The sequence below is a fragment of the Battus philenor genome, unplaced genomic scaffold, assembly GCF_028537555.1.
Source record: "Battus philenor isolate CCGP_79_NKW_IND1 unplaced genomic scaffold, ilBatPhil1.0.hap1 SCAF_28, whole genome shotgun sequence".
Taxonomy (NCBI): Eukaryota; Metazoa; Arthropoda; class Insecta; order Lepidoptera; family Papilionidae; genus Battus; species Battus philenor.
The window spans coordinates 11,139,975-11,159,683 of NW_027181691.1; the positions used below are offsets into that span (position 1 = coordinate 11,139,975).

Here is a 19,709-nt window from a genome sequence, read left to right on the forward strand (position 1 = left end):
TAAAAGTCATATTTATACATAAAAGGAATCCCAGGTCTTTGATATTTCTCATTCAGTGATAGGCTTATATTGGACGATTCAATATAAAAACGCTTGCTGTAGAGCATATGCCTCCCATCTATCTATCTATCCCCCTATATCTACCTATATCTATTATCTTTAGCCAGATATACCCTAATCGTTATGCTTGGGATTGCAGGCGGGTTAGATCAGTGTGGTATTATGGTACGCATAGAACAAAGCAGTGACAATCCTATATGTTTAATGCATAAAATGTGAATTATATACGATTGTATCTCCATAAATGAACCCACGACTTTTGCAACCACTGTTTAAGAAGTCAATAAAAGATGCAACAAAAACTTATTTTGTAATAATATTGCTACATAAAAAGCCGCCATATGTGAAAGTTCCCGTGGACGTCGTCACAACGCTCAACCGTTTGCCCGTCTCGCTCACTCGCACGGCATGCACTATACGCGCTCTTGCTTGCGCCTGGCAGGTAGTCAAGGCACAGCACGTGCGCCCGCGGCCGTTGCAGTTCTCGGGGAGTCGGATTTGAACTAGGGAACGACGCGCAACCGCTCGTAGGCGCATTATTCATTTTCCGGGCACAAATTATGTTAATTATTCATTAAACGTTTTTCCACATCACAAGTTGCAATATATATTTTTATTTACATTTGTCATTTTATTTAAGATATATAATACCATAGATTCACATTAAATAATATAATTATTACTAGCTGATCCCGCAAACGTTGTTTTTCAAAAAAAATTAAAGTTTTTAATTAACAAATGTAAGATAAAGGTTGATCATAGAGGGGTGAAAATTTAGGTTTGTATGTATTTTTGTATGCTGTATCATAATAAAATAAAAACCAAAAAAATTGTCTAAAAAATTAAAAATTAAATTTAGGGGTGGACCACCCTTATCACTTAGGAGTATGGAAAATAGATAGTAGCCGATTCTCAGACATACTGAATACGCATGTAAAATTTGGTAAAAATCGGTCGTTTCGGAGGAGTTCAAGTTCGAACACCGTGACACGAGAATTTTATATATTAGATAACAATAAATAACATTTAGTGAGCTACTAAGATGATTCTCAAACGGGAAAACAGAATTAAATCATACTAATTTACTGCCATGATTCTTACTAAGAAGGCACTGAAAACTAGAAAAATGTGGATATATATTGCAATAGTATTGACCGACGTCAAATTGAAAGGTTTTTTTGATGGACTGCTGACTTTGAGCAACGGATCAAGTGCAGTGTAACTTACTTTTAACACTTACTTCTTCGTGTTTGACCATCAACTCGACGTGGTCGAAGATGAAGCACGCAGACTCAGTAGAATACTTACTCTGGCCCTGAATAGACTTGGAACTTAGACGGCGCACAACTGGGACCTTTTAACTGTATTTTTTTTTTATAAAGACCTCTTTACGAAACTTCTTGTTCCATGCATGGGACAGGGATGTTACTTGTTCGGATAAATATATTTTGAAGTTAATTTTTATTTCTCATTCTTCTTTTATTCAACACAAATTCTTTCGTTCTCGTTCTTTTGGATCACAATTTGAATCGCAGGTAACTTTTTGGTACCATAGTATTGAGTCATTTTTATTTTATTTCATGTTTTTTTCAAAAGCATATTTATTTTACTTTCTTAAACCCTAAGCTACTTCATTTAATATTCATACCTTAGGATTTTGTCCGAAACCTGTACTAGTCTTCAGTTTTATTTTTATTTATAGCATATATACTTTTTCGCAAAAACCTTGGAACAATGGGCGCAATAGGCCGTCTACCAGGGAGGCGATGTTATCTATTTCTTTTTTTTTATAATTCAATTTAAAAAAAAAATAGTAACATAATACCAGATAGTAAAATAAAAGAAATGTAAATGCATAAAATATAGTCCATTATAAAAAAATATGTGATAAATATAGATGAAGGAAGGTGCAAGATATATTTGCAAACGAAAAATGACAGATGTGAAGCGTAAAATTAGTGAATAAAAAACAATGTAAAGAAAGAAAGAGAAAGTAGAACAAAAATGAAATTTAAAAACTCAAAATTTTACTAATATTAGTAACGTCCCTTCCATACGAGGGGGGTAAACAGAAGCCCCAAAGACAGGGTCAGTAAAAAATGACATGATTTACGTTGCCCAGAATCTATTTATAGCAATTAGATAGCCTTTACACAAAGTTGATAGAGTAACAGCAGGTCTATTACTTCTGGTAGTCCACGGTATACTCTTTTCAATACGCTCACTCCCTCTCATCTTAAATCAAAATCTTTTACCACACAGGCCGTTCGATTGTGGAATGATTTACCGCTGAATATAATACGTGCTAACTACATATTTTTAAGAAAATTGTTGAGAACTATTTACTAGACCTATGATTATTTATCTGTTAATTTATTTATTTTTATTTCTCTGTTTCTTTATTCTTTCTGAAAGTGATCCAAATCTGTTTAATTTTTATTATTGTATTACATAAAAGGTAGTCAAATATCTCCCTTCCGCCTTTTTGTCTTTTGAATTTCGCGGCTATGTACAAAGCGCTACAGAGCTCGTATCTGGCAATACTATACATAATTTGAAAGGTCTTGACATAACCTACAAAACGACGCTATGCATGATTAGTTTGGATATTGCGTTTAACAGTTATAGACGTGTAAACATGGAGTTCACTAACGCCGAAATTCGCGCTATTTTAAAGTTTTCCTTCGTTAAAGGCAAATCCGCTAGAGAAACGTTCCGTGAGATTAATGGTGTTTTGGGGGATGGTACTTTATCACTTCGAACCGCGGAGGAATGGTTTCGACGATTCAGAGCCGGCGAAAACGATACCATGGATAAGCGAGCCGGCGGAAGACCTGTGACGACAAATACCGATCAAAACCTTGGACTACATCGAGTTAGACCGGCATGTGGCATCTCGTGACATCGCCCAGGAGATAGGAGTTAGTCACCAAACCATTTTAAACCATCTGCAGAAGGCTGGATACAAAAAAAAGCTTGATGTTTGGGTGCCGCATGATTTGACGCAAAAAAACCTTTTGGACCGAATCAACGCCTGCGATATGCTGCTGAAACGGAACGAACTCGACCCATTCTTGAAGCGGATGGTGACTGGCGACGAAAAATGGATCACATACGACAATATCAAGCGAAAACGGTCGTGGTCGAATGCCGGTAAATCGTCCCAAACAGTGGCCAAGCCGGGATTGACGGCCAGGAAGGTTTTGCTGTGTGTTTGGTGGGATTGGAAGGGAATCATCCACTATGAGCTGCTCCCATATGGCCAGACGCTTAATTCTACCATCTACTGCGAACAACTGGACCCCTTGAAGCAGGCGATCGACCAGAAGCGTCCAGAATTGGCCAACAGGAAAGGTGTAGTGTTCCACCAGGACAACGCCAGACCACACACTTCGTTGATTACTCGTCAGAAGCTACGGGAGCTCGGATGGGAGGTTTTATCACATCCACCATATAGCCCGGACATAGCGCCAAGTGATTACCACCTGTTCCTGTCCATGGCGAACGCCCTTGGTGGTGTAAAGTTGAACTCAAAAGAGGTTTGTGAAAAGTGGCTGTCCGAGTTCTTCGCAAATAAGGAGGGGGGCTTCTACGAGGGAGGTATTATGAAGTTGCCGTTTAGATGGAAACAGATTATCGAACAAAACGGCGCATATTTGAACTAAATCCGATCACTGTAACACTTTTTATAAAGCATTGAATAAAGAGCAAAAAAGCGGAAGGGAGATATTTGACAACCTGTTACCTTTTTTATTATAAGCACATATGTGTATATTTAAGTATGCATGTCTATGTATGTTTGTAAATATGTATGTCTTGTACACTTCAACTACCAATTATTTATACTTCTACTGTATCCATACTATGGTTGTCTGTTAGAGATTGACTCATGTTATAAGACCGCTCATTTTACTCTTTTGTTTATTTATTTTATTTAACTGTTTATTGTACACAATAAAAACACTAAAGTAACAATACAAATATAACTGACACAACAGGCACTACTTATTTCTAACCAGAAATTTCTTCCAGTAGGCCTACGGAAGGAGATTCATAAAAAGTAAGGCAGACACAACGTGCACAATAATTAAATTGAAATATTTACAATAGATACGACTTTTGACCATAATTACATACTTAACATGAACATAAATGTAAACTTACATATTATATACTTACATAAATAAGCATAATAAATAATATATATACATAATATAAGCATAAATACATATATAACTAAAAATATTATATATACTAGACAACTAGCGATAAATAGTGCTCTTTGACTCGCTTTTTAAATACAGGTAATGATGGACAATCACGTACTTCGTAGGGGAGAGCGTTCCATAATCTTGCGGCATGGACAGTGAAGGAATAGGAAAAGAAATCAGAGTGATGGGTGGGGATGGCCAGTGACGTCCTTACGTTCGAACGACAAGGTTTGTCCTGGGCCCGGGGGAAGTGGAAGTGGTTTATTATTGTGAAAATATTTATATGTATCTTAACATGTACAATAAAGAATATTAAATATAATTTCTAAACCATCTATATTCCTTTCATCAGCCGTGATTGTCTAGGATGCGTATGAGATAGAGAATATAAGAGTTCTCTGCGGTCTAATGTTAGACATTTCTTTTCTGTTCCTCTCAACATATTCAAATATATATTGATTTCGTTTCAAAATTCGTCTGTTAACTATAAAATAGATATATAAATTTGTTCCATAATCATTAAAAAAAACACTAATGAATAAAACACAACGCAATAGTCAATTTTTTAATAACAAACTTTACAACTATGAAAACTATATTTACAGACAAACATATAAAACTTTACATACTGTAGTTATATCTTAACAATTATATTAAAGAAAGGCTTTGTTAATTAAAAAGCTCCGGTGGAATATTTAGACAATCTGGAATAATAAAAACATGATAAATGGGTTACCTAGTATGGGAACACCGCCCACAAGGTGGACTAGACATCTTGTCGATTTTTTGGAGACGCTTATACCTTCCAGTAAACATCAACTGATATCATGATTATAAAAACACATGTTAACCATTTTTTTTATTTATTTCGGCTAATTATATACATATAGTTGTCGTAAGCGTTGGACGTCGGCCCACAAGGTGGGCATACGATCTTGTCCCACACAATTGGCTCTATTGATAATTTATATGACCTATGTGAAAGGTATACCGGCCAAAGCAAAGCCTTAGAGATACCTCTGACTTTATTTAACCCTTAATCAAATATTGGGAAATTATTTCCCTCGATTTAAATCGAAATTCAAGCTATGCATTATATACTCGTATATATATATATATATATAGCTTACATCTTAAAACCTACAAGTGAATTTCAAAATGTAGAAAGAAGGCGAAAAGGCAAAAGATGCAGTTCAAAGGGCGATTCCCTCTATCACGCCATTATATTTAAAAATAGATTGCTTAAATTTAAATTTAATTTTAAATCACTCGAACATTTCTCTTTTGTGCCAGTGATATTTGAACAGAACGAACTTTATAATCAAAAATCGTTATATTTAGGATTGCTTGATAAGAAACCAGTAAAAGATCTCTAGTTTCAGACGAACAATACCAGATTTCAGAATTGAAAACAAAATTTTTGTAGCTAAAACCGGATTTAGCTGCATGAAACAGGATTTATATACCAAAACACCGGTTTTATCTGCTTCACTGACAAAGAAACTATATTTTACAGCCGAAAACCGGTTTTTTTTTGGCTAAAACCGGTTTTGGCAATGAAACTATAATTTACAGACTAAAACCAGATTTATCTGCCTAAAACCGGAATTAACCTGTATTTGTTTGGTAATATATATCCTTTACTAACACGGCTATATATTCCAGATTGTTCTAAACATAGTGCCGATGTATCTGTTAGAATTGATTGATGTATGTTGCTTTCATCACCGTCAGTGCAATTCGGGTGTGATGGTGAGCGTGAGTCGTTGGTGACCACGCACTACCGCCATCTCTAATCGGCCCGTAGAAGTTTCCAGGAGAGAGAAAATGTCACCGGCACTGCGAAATAAATTGTATTATGTATATCAATTACATAGCAATGCTCTAGTCGCTGGGTGAACAATGCAATAGCAGTCATCATGGCGATTTCAGGAGAGAGGTTTTTGTCCTGTTTCTATATATATATATATATATATATATATATATATATATATATATATATATATGCTGTCTTCCATCCTGCTCGTGATTTTCATGAATACAAGAATAAAACAATATAGCTCTGGAATGAATTTCTCTACTATGTCAAGGATTTGATTTAAGCGATCACAAAAAACAAAATAACCTTTCAATTTTTAAACGGTTTTATTTGGTTTGACCCGTACGGAATTTGTTTATTTGGGTCAAAATTAGAAATTGAAATTTATGCACCTTTCCGGTGTCACATTGATCTGAAATTTGGTACACACATTTAATTTAGATGATAATACAATATAATAAAATCAACAACATTATAAATCTAAGATGGCCGCCGATACAAAATGGCGGATTACATATTTTTCCTTAACCCCCTCAATATGGGTATCAAAGGAAAGGGCTACACTAGTAAAACACGATGATCATGTCAAAATTTAAAATTCAAGATGGACGCCGTTCCAATATGGCGGACTAGGTACATATTTTTCCACAACCACCACAATATGGGAATCAAAAAACCGTTTAACTTAAAAAGTTTTTTAAATGTGTTTATATTGTGATCGCTTTACAGGCCAGTACGCGTTTGGAACCCTAGTAGCTTATAATTGAAAGAAGCCATTGTAATCCCTCTTGGAGTCCCTTCAGTCAAATCACTTCATTCATCAGCTCTGCGGTCTTCCAATCTGATAAAATAGTGGAACGAGCCCAGGGTCGCCTTTAAAAGGCACATCAAAACCATGGAATGTAAAAATTCCATTTAGGCAGTGAAAATCCGATCACAAAAAAAATTTAAAGCCATTATAGGGGAGTTCAATCTGATTCTTCTTTCTTTCAGTCGATAGACATGTGGGGGTCCTACCCACGCCACGTCCACCTGCTCGTGCCACGCCCACTGCCACTTTAAACAAGCAATTCTATAAGTCGGTGATCTTGGTTCTTCTACGGATCTCTGACTCTCTCTCTCTGACACTCTCTACATTTTCTAGATTTTTTTTTAATTTTGATACATTCTTGCTATGGCTTAAAGTGGTCACTGTAAATGAAATTGATCAAGAAAAACACACTGCTATCATCATAAACTCACCTGTGTACCGGTTTGCCATTAATGCTCGTCACAATATCTCCTGGTTGCAGACCACCGCTGGAAGAATATGACATATTTAAAAACTTTGACTTAAAAGTACATATACAGGATGTTTGGTTATAGGTGGAACAGATTTTAATATCAATGTCCTCGCTGAATTAAATTAAAATCAGTCTTATATTACATCGGGTTTTTAAATATTTGCATTCTACAAACTCCTATACACCTTGAAAATTTTTTTATATAATTTTCTGTCAAAAAATAGCGGACACAGACAAAGTTATCTTTTTTTTTATTAAAAATAATGCCTAATAAGTAAAAACTACTCCTATGCATGCTAATATATACAACTAGCTTTCAAACAATACAATGATTACAATTTTAAGTATCCCCTGAAATGTTGTTGACCTATTTCGGCTGCTATATATGTACCACCATATCCAAAAATCTTTGGTATCATAAACAATAAATAACGTGATTATAATTTAGTAAGAAGCTTTTTTAAAATTCGAATAAATACATACTAAATTAAATAAAATACTAAACTAAATTAAATACATACTAAATTAATAATACATATTAAATTAATTATTGTTTATTATCTATGTGCTGGCTTTGTATCGCAGAAGTCATTAGCATGTTGAAAACTAATAAAAAACCAGACATATTTCATGGTATATTAAATATAATTTTTCATGATAAATTAGCTATATATTCTGTGGACTGCCATTTGCGATTGTAGGTCAAGGGTAATCATATAGGATTGCTACTGCTCATAAATTTCCACAGTACGGACAGCCTCGTTCTCTGCGTACCATAATACCACAATCGCCAACCCGCCTGCCAAACATGGCGATTACGGTATATCACCCATTGATATCCTCGACGCCTATGACTTGCTGGAACAACAAACCCATCATCCTGTATATTAAGTTTTAATGATTCTAGTGTTAATCAGAAAAGTAATTCTAACTAAACTAACTTTCGAACTAAACTAGATGAAGTTAAATATAACTTAGTAGGATCAAATAGAATATAAATTATTTAATATTTACTTGTAAGCCGGAGAGCCGATAATGACCTTCCAAACGAGGATACCATGTTTGATGTCTGTTGGCATCTGCAAAAATATGAAAATATGGAGAAAATATTTATTTATTTTAAAGTCCTGAGGTCTATGTCATTCCATTCCATTATGATACTCCAGGTTTTGTTGTGAATCTTGGAAAGTCTAAGCAATACAACTTAATCGGCAGAGGACATATCCCGCTAGGAGACGACGCCGTCAGCGCAGAGACGTGCCTCGCGACGGCCCTCCGGTGAATGGTGCTCCACTACCATAAACGGGGCCTTCGGAGTCGCGGGAGTTTAGGGTGGGAGCCCTAAACTCCCACTAGCTTCAGCGACTCTGAGGCGGATGATGGTTCGACGTGGTCTCGAATCATCGTGATAGCACCACGAGGGTTTCGGGGGTAACGTATCCACGCATACCCCGGGACGGGCCATCGAAAAATAGCACGGCGCGAGGGAAGACCGCCTGGCGATCCCCGACCGGGAGATACCGCGGTCCCCCGCATAGCGCAGAGGGCGACCACCGGGGGGGGTTTTAGTGGGTAGGAATGCCACATACCCCTGTCCTCCCCCCAGAGGCAGGGCATCTTGAATACCAGAAGATTTCCCCCACCAAAAAAAAAACTTAAGCATCCAACTCATCACTTCAACCACTCTATGCTTACCAGTGGACACATGCCTGAAGACATCCAATATAATTGGTTGGACTGCCCTCTGTCAATGTGTCATTCCTAGCTATGTCGGTTATTTTTTTCTTCTATGGATCTCATTTTTAATTTAGTCTTCTATATGCATATTCTAAATGATTAACAATATCTCTCTTTCTCTCTATATATAGAGTAAGAGAGAGAGATATATATATATATATATATATATATGAGATTTCCACTAATGTCTTGACTCATCATAATATCTCTGGAACCGTAAGGCTTATACATTTGAAATTTGGCAGGAATATACCTTTCGCCGAGTAGAAGTCAGCTAAGAAAGGTTTATACGAAATTCCACCCACAAGTGGGATTAAGGGAGCTTTTTCTACTAGACCTCGTCCTTATATTTTGAAGCAAGTTTAAAATTACTACAACCTCAGCTAGTCACTCCTAACCGGTCCTGTTGGATATCTACAGAGGAGGTATAAGCCTAGTAGTGGACATCCTGAAATTATAATGATAGAACTTGATATTTTAATTAAACTCACCTCTGGGTTTCTCATCCTTAACTCCATAAGTATGGTGGGTGTAAGAGAAAGCATTGTTATACCGAGGTACCGCTTCGAAACCGGCGGCGATTTCGTTTTGCCTGAAATTGAAAGAAATCCTTTAAAATATTATATATGTATGATAAACTCGTCTAGATATATAAGAATGTGGATATTATTTATTACTGAATAAAGAAAAACTTGTTATCCTTTGTCTAGGTTATATCAAATTTATTACTCTTATGGCAACTGTGTATTGTATTACAATACACTACAATACTCTAAATTGTATTGAAAAAAATTATATAATAAGTTCATTAAACAAAATCCCATTACAGTGTTAAATGATTTTTTAAATGAACAAAATAAAAACCCGTCCGAAGGGAAACCTTGTTACTTCAAAAAGATAAAATTCATTTATTCAAACATTGTAACTTTTATCAGAACTCATAATGATTATCAACTTATTAGCTATTTATTTATTCAATTTATTTATTTTTGACTCTACTCTGCTTTGCAAGAAGTTTTAGTTGTGGAGAAGAAGCAGGAAGAAACTCCACAACACATGTTTTAATAAAGCTTAACAAAGATTTATACATATGCACTTTATCAGATATAGCATAAATGAAATCAAAACAACCAGGCGACATCACTGCCAAAGATTCTTGTAATAATGTTTATGAGATTTATACATATACACTTTTATACAGATATATATAAAGAAATAACCTAAGATAAATATATATAATAAAATAATCAAGCAACATCACTGCCAAGGATTCTTGTCATTTAAATATTCATTCATTGAATAATAAGCCTTTTAAGTCAATTTATTTCTAATATGCATTTTAAATTTTGTAAACAGTAATCCAATAATATTTTAAGTAATTTTATTAATAAATCTAATTCCGTTTATTACAAATGAATTACAGACTTTTTGCAGTCAAAACTTTTGTTCAGACAGTTTTTAATTGTGCCTTGTAAATACACTATTGCCATTTCCTACTTAAACAAACATAAACGTAAACGTAAAAATATTGTCATAAATATATTTGAAACTAAAAATATTGAACTCTTTAAACTGATTTCTCTAGGACCTATAAATAGCTTGTATGGGTCTCTTTTGCAAAACAAATATATTATCAAAATCCGCATCTCTACCCAAAAGCATCAATCCAAAGGACAAAATGCTGTGGCATTTAATAAAATACACTATACTGGCAATATATAATTTTAGAATAGCGTTTTATCCTAACGACATAAGCTGCAGCAAAACTGACTGCAACCCCATGTGAAGCTTCCATGGAATCTACATAGTTTTAAAACATCATTTACTATTATATTGGTAAAATTTATTGTATTTAATTTTTAAGAAATGCAAAAATATAGCAAGTAACCGCAAAATAAAAATCAGGGAGTATTTGGAACCCTTGTTGCTTAAAGCTAAAAGATCCCTTATAGGGGGAGTTCAATCTGATTCTTGTTTCAATCAAATTGGACTCTTCTGCACATGTACCGTTTTATATTACTTACAAAATTAAACTTTATGACCTTTAAAGTAACATATTTAAGTAAAACAAAGTTAAACACTCACTCTTCGCAAGGAATTCCTTCACATAATCAATGGGAATTGCAAATGATATTCCGGACATCACTTTCATGCTATTAACACCTATTGCTTCACCGTCTAAGTTAACTAAAGGTCCACCGCTGTTACCAAAGGTGATTGGAGCATCTGTCTGGATGTACACCATATCTTTGCCTGAAATGGAAAATTAATATTAATGTGAAACCTTTTGTGTGGTACGTCCCAAAATTTTTCTTTCCAAAATTCAACGCAACCTCCCTCTACCACACCAGAAACCATGCAGTGAAATATTATAGAAGTTAGAAAAGGACCAATATTTAGCCACTTTCGCACATGCAGAAGTAGTCGTGCAACAAAGTGCACCGCCCGCCAGCCCGCTGATAAATGCGTATGCGGCAAACAATGCGAATCACACAACCGCCACCGCCAAATCACTCAACACGTGTTTCACCTCTCCACAGGGCAGCTTCAGGAGTTATGTTACACCGATTAGTGTCAGTTTCACTAATCAGTGTAACATAACTCTCGAAGATCCCTTTCCTGAATAGTCCTTTTTTTACTTAGAATGGACTTCCGTAAGGTAACGCCTGATTCCATTAACTTTCAATTACTATAGAAGTTGTACGTACGTACGTGTGTACGATGGATCATTCAGACGTGAACAACTGTGTTGGTTATCAAATTTAAAATGTCTGGGATTCCCCGCGGAACCTCTCGTCAGCCGTATGTTTACCTAAAGATGCCATATATCCAATTTATATTTTGGTCAAGGTAGTGTTCGCTCGTCAAGCGAAATTATAATTTATAATTATTTACTGTAATTATTGCATCGTAATCCAAAATTGCACGTCAAGTTCATTTTCGAATTGCTTCTCCTTGACAATACAATGCCACTCTCTCCTTAAGTTGTGGGAATTTACTTTGCCTAAGAATCATATATGCAAGGGGTGGTCAAGCTTCTTGATAGTTCGAGCCACGGATTGCAATTTGAAAGTTTTCATGAGTCGCAATTTCATACGCATTTTAAACATGCAAAGAAATATTTTTTTTTATAAAAATTATATTTTTGAAATTATATGACAAAAGTACAAAATTTATATGTATATCGAATCAATATGTATATCGAAGTTAGATATAATGGCATTATATTACATATAATGGCACACGTATATGACAGCATTCCTAATAATACTTAAGATGCCGATTAGTTAATTATAATCGGTGTTTAGATTTCGCTAATTTTGTTGTGGAATAATAAAAATAATTATTATTTCCCAAGAGCTGTCATAGGTAATATAAATTTAAATATTGAAATAATTCGACAATCAATCGGAGCTAAAAATAATCGTACAAAGAGCCACAAGTGGATTGCGGGCCGCAGTTTGGCCCCCTCTGATAGTAGTACTCTTACCAATTCAATGGATTATTCTAGAAATAAAGTCATAGTGCCTATTATAGTGTAATGAGTAAATATTTTCCAGGAAGGGAGCGACCTACAGCAATAAAGATAAACAACCAAGTAGAAGGAGAGAAAGGAGTGAGAGGATGTTTTTAGAATATATACAGCTATCTATGGGTATATATAATAATTGAAAACTAAAACTGTAAATTTAGAAAAGGTATATATAAATGCTGTGATATAAGAACCAAATATAAAGAATGTGAGTAGAGACAAAAAATTTGAAAGGAAAGAGAGGAGCATAAAATTAAAAAAATCTAAATCCTTTCTCGCACATGGCAGGGGAGACAATAAAAAAGATATCTATTGGGGGATATACCAAAATCGCCACGCTTGGCAGGCGGGTTGGCGATCGCAGTGTGGTATAATGGTATGAGAGAATGCTGTCCATCCTCTATAATTATTTGGGATTGCATCCCAGTAATGGACCCTAAATTAACACCGTGGTCTATGGTGGTTTAAGCTAGTGTAAAACTCATACTAAACTATGTTAATAGGTCGACAATTGTTTATGCTATATGAATATCTCTAAACTACCTATCAGAAAGCTTTTTATATAGTTTCTTGTATAGCTGTTGCAATCTCACCTCGTAAACCGAGTTCTTCGCTGCCCCTCTGCGTGGAACTTATCACTCCGGCTGTCACCGTATTGCTCAATGCCAGGGGGCTACCCATTGCTACTACCTAGAACATAATAACCCTGATGAATAAATCATATATATTATTATATGTCGACATATACTATATATTTATAGCATAAGCAAAAAATACACATAAAGCTATGTTTACTTTTGACGATAGTATTAACTCTCCTAGATAGCCAGGGTCTGGAGTGAAGACCACGAACTGCAGAGTCAAGTCCTGGTTAAGGTTGTCGGAAGACACTGGATGCTGGCTGCAGGATGTATATTTTGTAAAGTAGCAGTCCGGAAGGAATGGTGAAGAAAAAGTGGTGATGTATAAAAGGTAAATAAATGAATAGGACTAAGAAATAAAGTACGAGAAAAATAACAAGAGAGTGTATACATAATAGTAAGAGAGATCGATATAAGAGTTAGTATATAAAAAGAATGTGAAAACATATGCTAAAATTGTCCCTGTGTACCCAAGACGAGGCAAATGTACTAGAGGACCTCAAAAATGGAGATATATTGGAAATCTATGGAGGCAGTCTATGTTCAGCAATGGATGTGTTATAGTTAAAATATTGTTATTATTTTTCATAAGGTTTAAATATCTTTGATCGTCAAATTTATAAGTATATATAAAAAGTATCCAAACATATACAAATGGTCAATTTAAATGCTCCAAGTGGATAACCATATGTACAAAATACTATACACCAACTCTACCTAACCTAAAAATATTAACTAGACTTGATTATTTTCCTCCCTCCTTAACAACAAGTATTTTATTTAATAACCAAATAATCCTTACCCATTCCCCAGGCCTGATATCAGCGGACGACCCAAGCTTCATTGTCGGCAGATTCTTCACCGGGATTCGAAGAGTCGCCAAATCAGACTTCAAGTCTACATCTTCGACAATACCTAAGTGTGTTGAACCATCCTAGAAATTTAAGAAAAAATCCTTCAAGAATTTTGAACTTGAAACTCTAATAGGTATAATTAAGAGATCAAAATCGAATCAGAGATGAGGAGATCAGCAGAAGAACCAAGATCACCGTGGTAGCTCAAAAATTTGCTCGTCTAAATTGTCATTGGGCTGTCCACATCGCTTCTGCAACCGATGGTCATTAGGACCGAAAGGTTCTCAAGTGGCGACCCCGAGCCGGTAGGCCCCTCATTGGTGGACCCACGACATATCGTAGGCTGCAGGCAGTGCAGGATCGGTCATTGCGGCAATTTTTGGGGGAAGTCTGTACCTTGCAGTGGGCATTCACTGTCTGAAATGAAGAAACCTAAATACTTCATTGTCAAGCAAATATCTAACACTTTGTAATTTTTAAGAAGGTTAAAGTTATGAACAGAAGAAAATTAAAGCCATTACAAATAGAATGGAAAACAAAACATGATAGTTGTCCTAAATAACTCGCATTGCATCTGACCATTCCCTAAGCCAGTGTTCCTCAACCTTTTTTGTACTATTTCTCACCACAAAATTCATTTTTGAATTGCTCCCTTAACTATCTAATTGCCTCCCTGTGAAACATGCGCCTTATGTTGATAGACTGCTCTAGAAATCGCATAAGCTGAATTAAAAACCAGCATCTATTAAATTTGAAGACATTTCTAATAGGAAATCTACTCTTATTGACCTTTATCTTCTAATATATCCCATATTCTGTATACTTATTTCATAATATTAAAATTATGAAATAAATAACTTCTACAAACTGGCCATTTATAAAAAATTTTTATGTTTATTTACTCTATAGTTAAAAGATGGCCAGCAGTAGACCACTGAGACTTGCAATCCTAGGTCGTGGGCTATATTTCTGGAATAGTCTTATATAATTCACACTTTGTGCATTAGTTACATGGATTTACCGCTGCTCATAAATAAGTTCCCAGATGATGGGCAGCAGCATCTGTGGCATTTTGTAATATGCACAGGCATATTACCAAAATTACACAGTGATCACCAACCTGGAAACCAAGCATAGCAATTATGGTATATCCCCCATAGATGTCTTTGGGGAAGGCCTAAGCCTTTGCAGTGGGCATCTATGTGGTTGGTGACACTGAAAGCATTGCAAGGTGGACCCCCTTTGCTTATTAAGAAATCATCAGCTATATAAACTGTACCTAACTTTTCTCCCTACAATGCGATAAACCCTGCATGCTAACAGGTAATCTATTTAATATTAAAATGTTGAAATTAATAGTCATATATTCATCATCATGTGAGCCGATAGGCACCCACTGTAAGATAGCCCTTTCTCAAGAGCACCCTTATGACCATTCTTGTAGTACCCCATCCAGGGACTTCTAACAATCATGACTATAAGATCACATAACAGATAATAAATTGACAATGATTTCCTTATACATTACAAGAGGTGTCTTAGATATTGCATCATCCAGAAAATTAATATGGTGTAATATATCAACATTAACATCCTGTTAGCTGGAAAATATAATAAACATATTTATTGTGTTGAACTCAGCTCTGTGCCAGAAATGAACTGATGTTCACTCTTTACCAACTTAAATCTTTCACCACATTAAAGACAGGTTTCACTACTTCCTTGCACCCGCCTCAACCGCTCGCAAATTTACTATGAAGTTATTTCTAGTTGTTTCATTGATTAGATTAAAGATTTTGTTCCCCTTAGTTGCGTCTATCCATATTCTAAGTGAATGATCAACATAACATCGACTGTTTTTATGTGACTGGTAGATATTACGCAATGAGTTGAAGATAAGCTACACTACTACATAAATTAGAAATTTCTACAATAATCAGAAGTACATTTTCATTGAATATATTAGTTAAACTTTTTGCATATTTTGGTTTGAAAAAAGCTACTCACAATTAATTTTACTTCAACTATCGCGTTTGGCTTGTTAACAACCACATGAGCATTGGTCAATATCAACCCATCTTCTTTAACCACGAAACCGGATCCGTTAGATAGTGTGATAGGTTCTCCCGAAAACAAATCGAGCCTTCTTCCATCTTTTATTTCTATATACACAACGGAAGGCGCTGATACTGCTACAACATCTGCTATAAAATTATACTTTTCTCTTCTGCCTTTCAAACTGTCGTTTACTATGGTCGCAGCTGATACTTTTTCTTTACAACTCACATAACCTACAACACCGGCAGCGACTGCCAGCAGCCCGCTGAGGAAATATCCACCTTCACTTTCCCTATTCTTTTGTTTAAACGTCGTAAGAGCTCGACATGAACACCTATAATTAATATTTAAAATAGGTTTTTTCAATAAAACCCTTACGAGTGGCCTAACCAGTGACATTTTTCAGTTTTATTTGACATTGACAATCTGTGTCACAAATAGAAATGTCAAAGAACCAATGTTGCAATCTAAAATAAATTAAATTCTCCGTTATTATCATTTTTAAACGATTTAATCCGAAATAAAAGATTTATTCAAAATAAATCATGATACAGTAAAAAAACAATCTTTAATATTAACAATACTTATAAGAATAGTTTTCACAGTAGCACTGCTTTATAGTTATGGAATGTTGAGGGCATGTTTGTTAGCAATAAATTAAAAATTCTTTGAATTTTTTGTTTCTCATTTTTACAAATATTTCAGCACCTGAAATGCTTTTATTAAATACAATATAACAATATTAGATTATGTCGGCCCCTCACTAGTTGCGCAGAAATAGAGAAAAAACATTAAAACTTTTCAGCAATAGAAAACCCAAACGGAGGTTGTTACACCATGCTTTCCTCTAACCCAAAAAACTACGCCTTGTCGACGTATATATTTAGACTTCGCGATTTCTTTTTAATTTATTTTCCAGCGTTAAGTCGACCTTGTACTTAAGGTATAAGGCCTTTGTCGATAAAACTACTAGAGAAAGGGACCCGTTTTTTTGGATTAAATAGGAGTTTCAAGCAGCAGCTTACCCTTTCATTGAGTCTCAGGTGGATAAGAATAACAATGAAGAAAGATAATCGCCTCAATACGTGATTAGCAAGATTTATTGGGTAAAAAAATAAAACATTTAATGGAATCAGGCGTTACCACGCGGAAGTCCATCCTAAGTAAGAAAAGGACCAATATTAGTGCCAGATTAGTGACTTTGTCTTGTGTTTTGTTTGCCACCGATTAGTGACTTTGTGTATGGCACTAATCGGTGTAACATAACTCCTGAAGATGCCCCGTGGAGGGGTGAAACACGTGTTGAGTGATTTGGTGGTAGCGGTTGTGTGATTCGCATTGTTTGCCGCATGCGCATTTATCAGCGGGCTGGCGGGCAGTGCATTTCATTGCACGACTACCACTGCATGTGCGGAAGTGGCTAAATATTGGTCCTTTTCTTACTTAAAAAATAAAACAACAGATAGAAAGTAAAATATTTATTATAAATTCTTAACAAATGAAACAAGTGTATTAAATATATTGCTATAAGATTTACACATGTCTCTTTCGGATCCTGAACCGTTATACTATATTAGGTAATAATAAACAATAACTAAAATTAGAAATACATGTTTCAACAAATGTTCACTTACAATTAAAACTAGAGGTGACTGTGTTGAATATTGTTAAATACTTATTCCTGATCTCTAATAATGTGAATGCAATGTATTGAACGCAGCCATACAATCCAGTGTTACCATCATAAAGTAAATAACAATATTCATCAAATATGTTTGTTTTATTTTGTATTATTGTTTAGGAACTATATAAAAAATAATAAATTCTTATTTAAAACTAGTGTTAGGTTAATTCTATTTTATGATATGAAACTAGTCTTTAATATACTCCCGTATATCAGTGTTGCTAGATTTACTTTGGTATAAGAAATACAATTAATCAGATCTGAAGGCGAAAATCACTGGAGTTTTGCATCTGTAGTTTAATTCTACCAATACTACGTATGTTCTTATTTATTTCACATGGTCACACACAATTTTTATTTATACAGTATAAAAATATGACAAGCAATTTAAAAGAAACTAATTAAAAAAATGTTTCTTTTACCTTGCATCTCATAACAGCATGTATAACAATTATTTAAAAATCGATACAAAAAATTCAATCGATATAAAAGACCCTCAAAGCCATTAAAAAGTACGATTTACGGTCTGTGAAGGCTAAACGTCGAAGTCCATTTTACTATAACGATCTATTTGTACTAGATCTTTCTAGAAGACTTTTTCTCTTTTTCAGAAGACCAATAACAAAATTTAGAAAATAATTGTTTAAGTATAGAACACTAGCTGGTAATTATTATTTTTAATGAATAAATGTTTGTTCCAAATTTAAATTTCATTATACATTTTTATTGGCATTGTCAAACTGTGTTATAAAAATAGACCTGTCTTGGTAACGTTTCGGAATAAATTTTTTTAAAATTTGAAGTTATATTTATAATCTGGTAAATAAATTAAAAATTTATTACAATGCAACAATAACAGCCAGATAATAAAACGATGACTTAATTTTAAAGTAAAAAATAAACTCATCAGTATTGGTGGTTTCTTCCCAGATCAGCGCGTTTGAAACCCTTGTAACTTTAACAGGGATGCCAACATAAGATTATTTGCCATGGCGTATGTAAGAGGTCATTATAATTGAACTTATGAGGATAAATATGTCTGCTGTTACGAAAGAAAATTTGTAGATATAAAGGCATTGGTGAAAAGTTCTATGAAAACATTTAACAGAAGAGAAAACTGCCACACATTTTTGTGTTTAGTTCAAAACTATCGGAGTAGATGGCGCTATCTGTACATAGTATAGTATATGTAGCGCCATCTACGAACATGTGTCACTTTTCTTTCTATTTTCTTGAGTTATCTCCTTTACGTTAATGATAAGTTCAATTTAGTATACAGAACTAAAAGATATTTTCAATGACGTCACACTTAGCTAATAATAGCTGCCTACATTCCTAACATTCTGCTTCAGTCTTTCTTCCATTGTTAATATAAAACAATGCCATCACAATGATGTTTCTCTAACATTAAAAAAAAACTTGTCTATGACAAGATTTTTAAATAATGACCTTATCTACAGACTATATCTATAGTTTAAATACAGATAACTAAATGAAGAGTGACAGAATAAAATATGATAATTCCACGATGTATAACTTTTTTAGAACTCTAAAACCGACAACAATTTTGCTGTCGTCCAATAAAAGAATATATACCAGTTCTAATGAAAAGGTAAAAGCTTATTAAACATTTTTAATTGTTTTAAATATTGTATATATTCTAATATAAAAAATTGTAAAATATAAAAAATATTTTCTGATCACATTTGACGAAAATATCATGACTTGTACCAAACTGTAGAGTAATATCATATTTTGAAAAAGTACTGCGTACTAGAAATGTATGAAATGTATTTTTAAATATGGCAATAATGTTTGGTGTCATTTTCA

The 19,709-nt window shown here is 34.4% G+C and overlaps 1 protein-coding gene across 1 annotated transcript in view; it reads right to left on the reverse strand.

Annotated features, from left to right (window-relative positions):
* Window positions 1-5,907: 5,907 nt before the first annotated feature.
* The window catches only part of LOC137925862 (serine protease HTRA2, mitochondrial-like), a 39,232-nt gene continuing 25,430 nt past the window's right edge, over window positions 5,908-19,709 (reverse strand). Inside the window, exons 8-15 of the mRNA XM_068769329.1 lie at window positions 16,145-16,446; window positions 14,086-14,217; window positions 13,236-13,332; window positions 11,196-11,363; window positions 9,602-9,702; window positions 8,388-8,452; window positions 7,333-7,389; window positions 5,908-6,110 (exon numbers count right to left, since the gene is read on the reverse strand). Of these exons, the coding sequence (XP_068625430.1) occupies window positions 6,002-6,110; window positions 7,333-7,389; window positions 8,388-8,452; window positions 9,602-9,702; window positions 11,196-11,363; window positions 13,236-13,332; window positions 14,086-14,217; window positions 16,145-16,446 (1,031 nt within the window). The 3' untranslated portion in view covers window positions 5,908-6,001. The remainder of the gene's footprint in view (window positions 6,111-7,332; window positions 7,390-8,387; window positions 8,453-9,601; window positions 9,703-11,195; window positions 11,364-13,235; window positions 13,333-14,085; window positions 14,218-16,144; window positions 16,447-19,709) is intronic.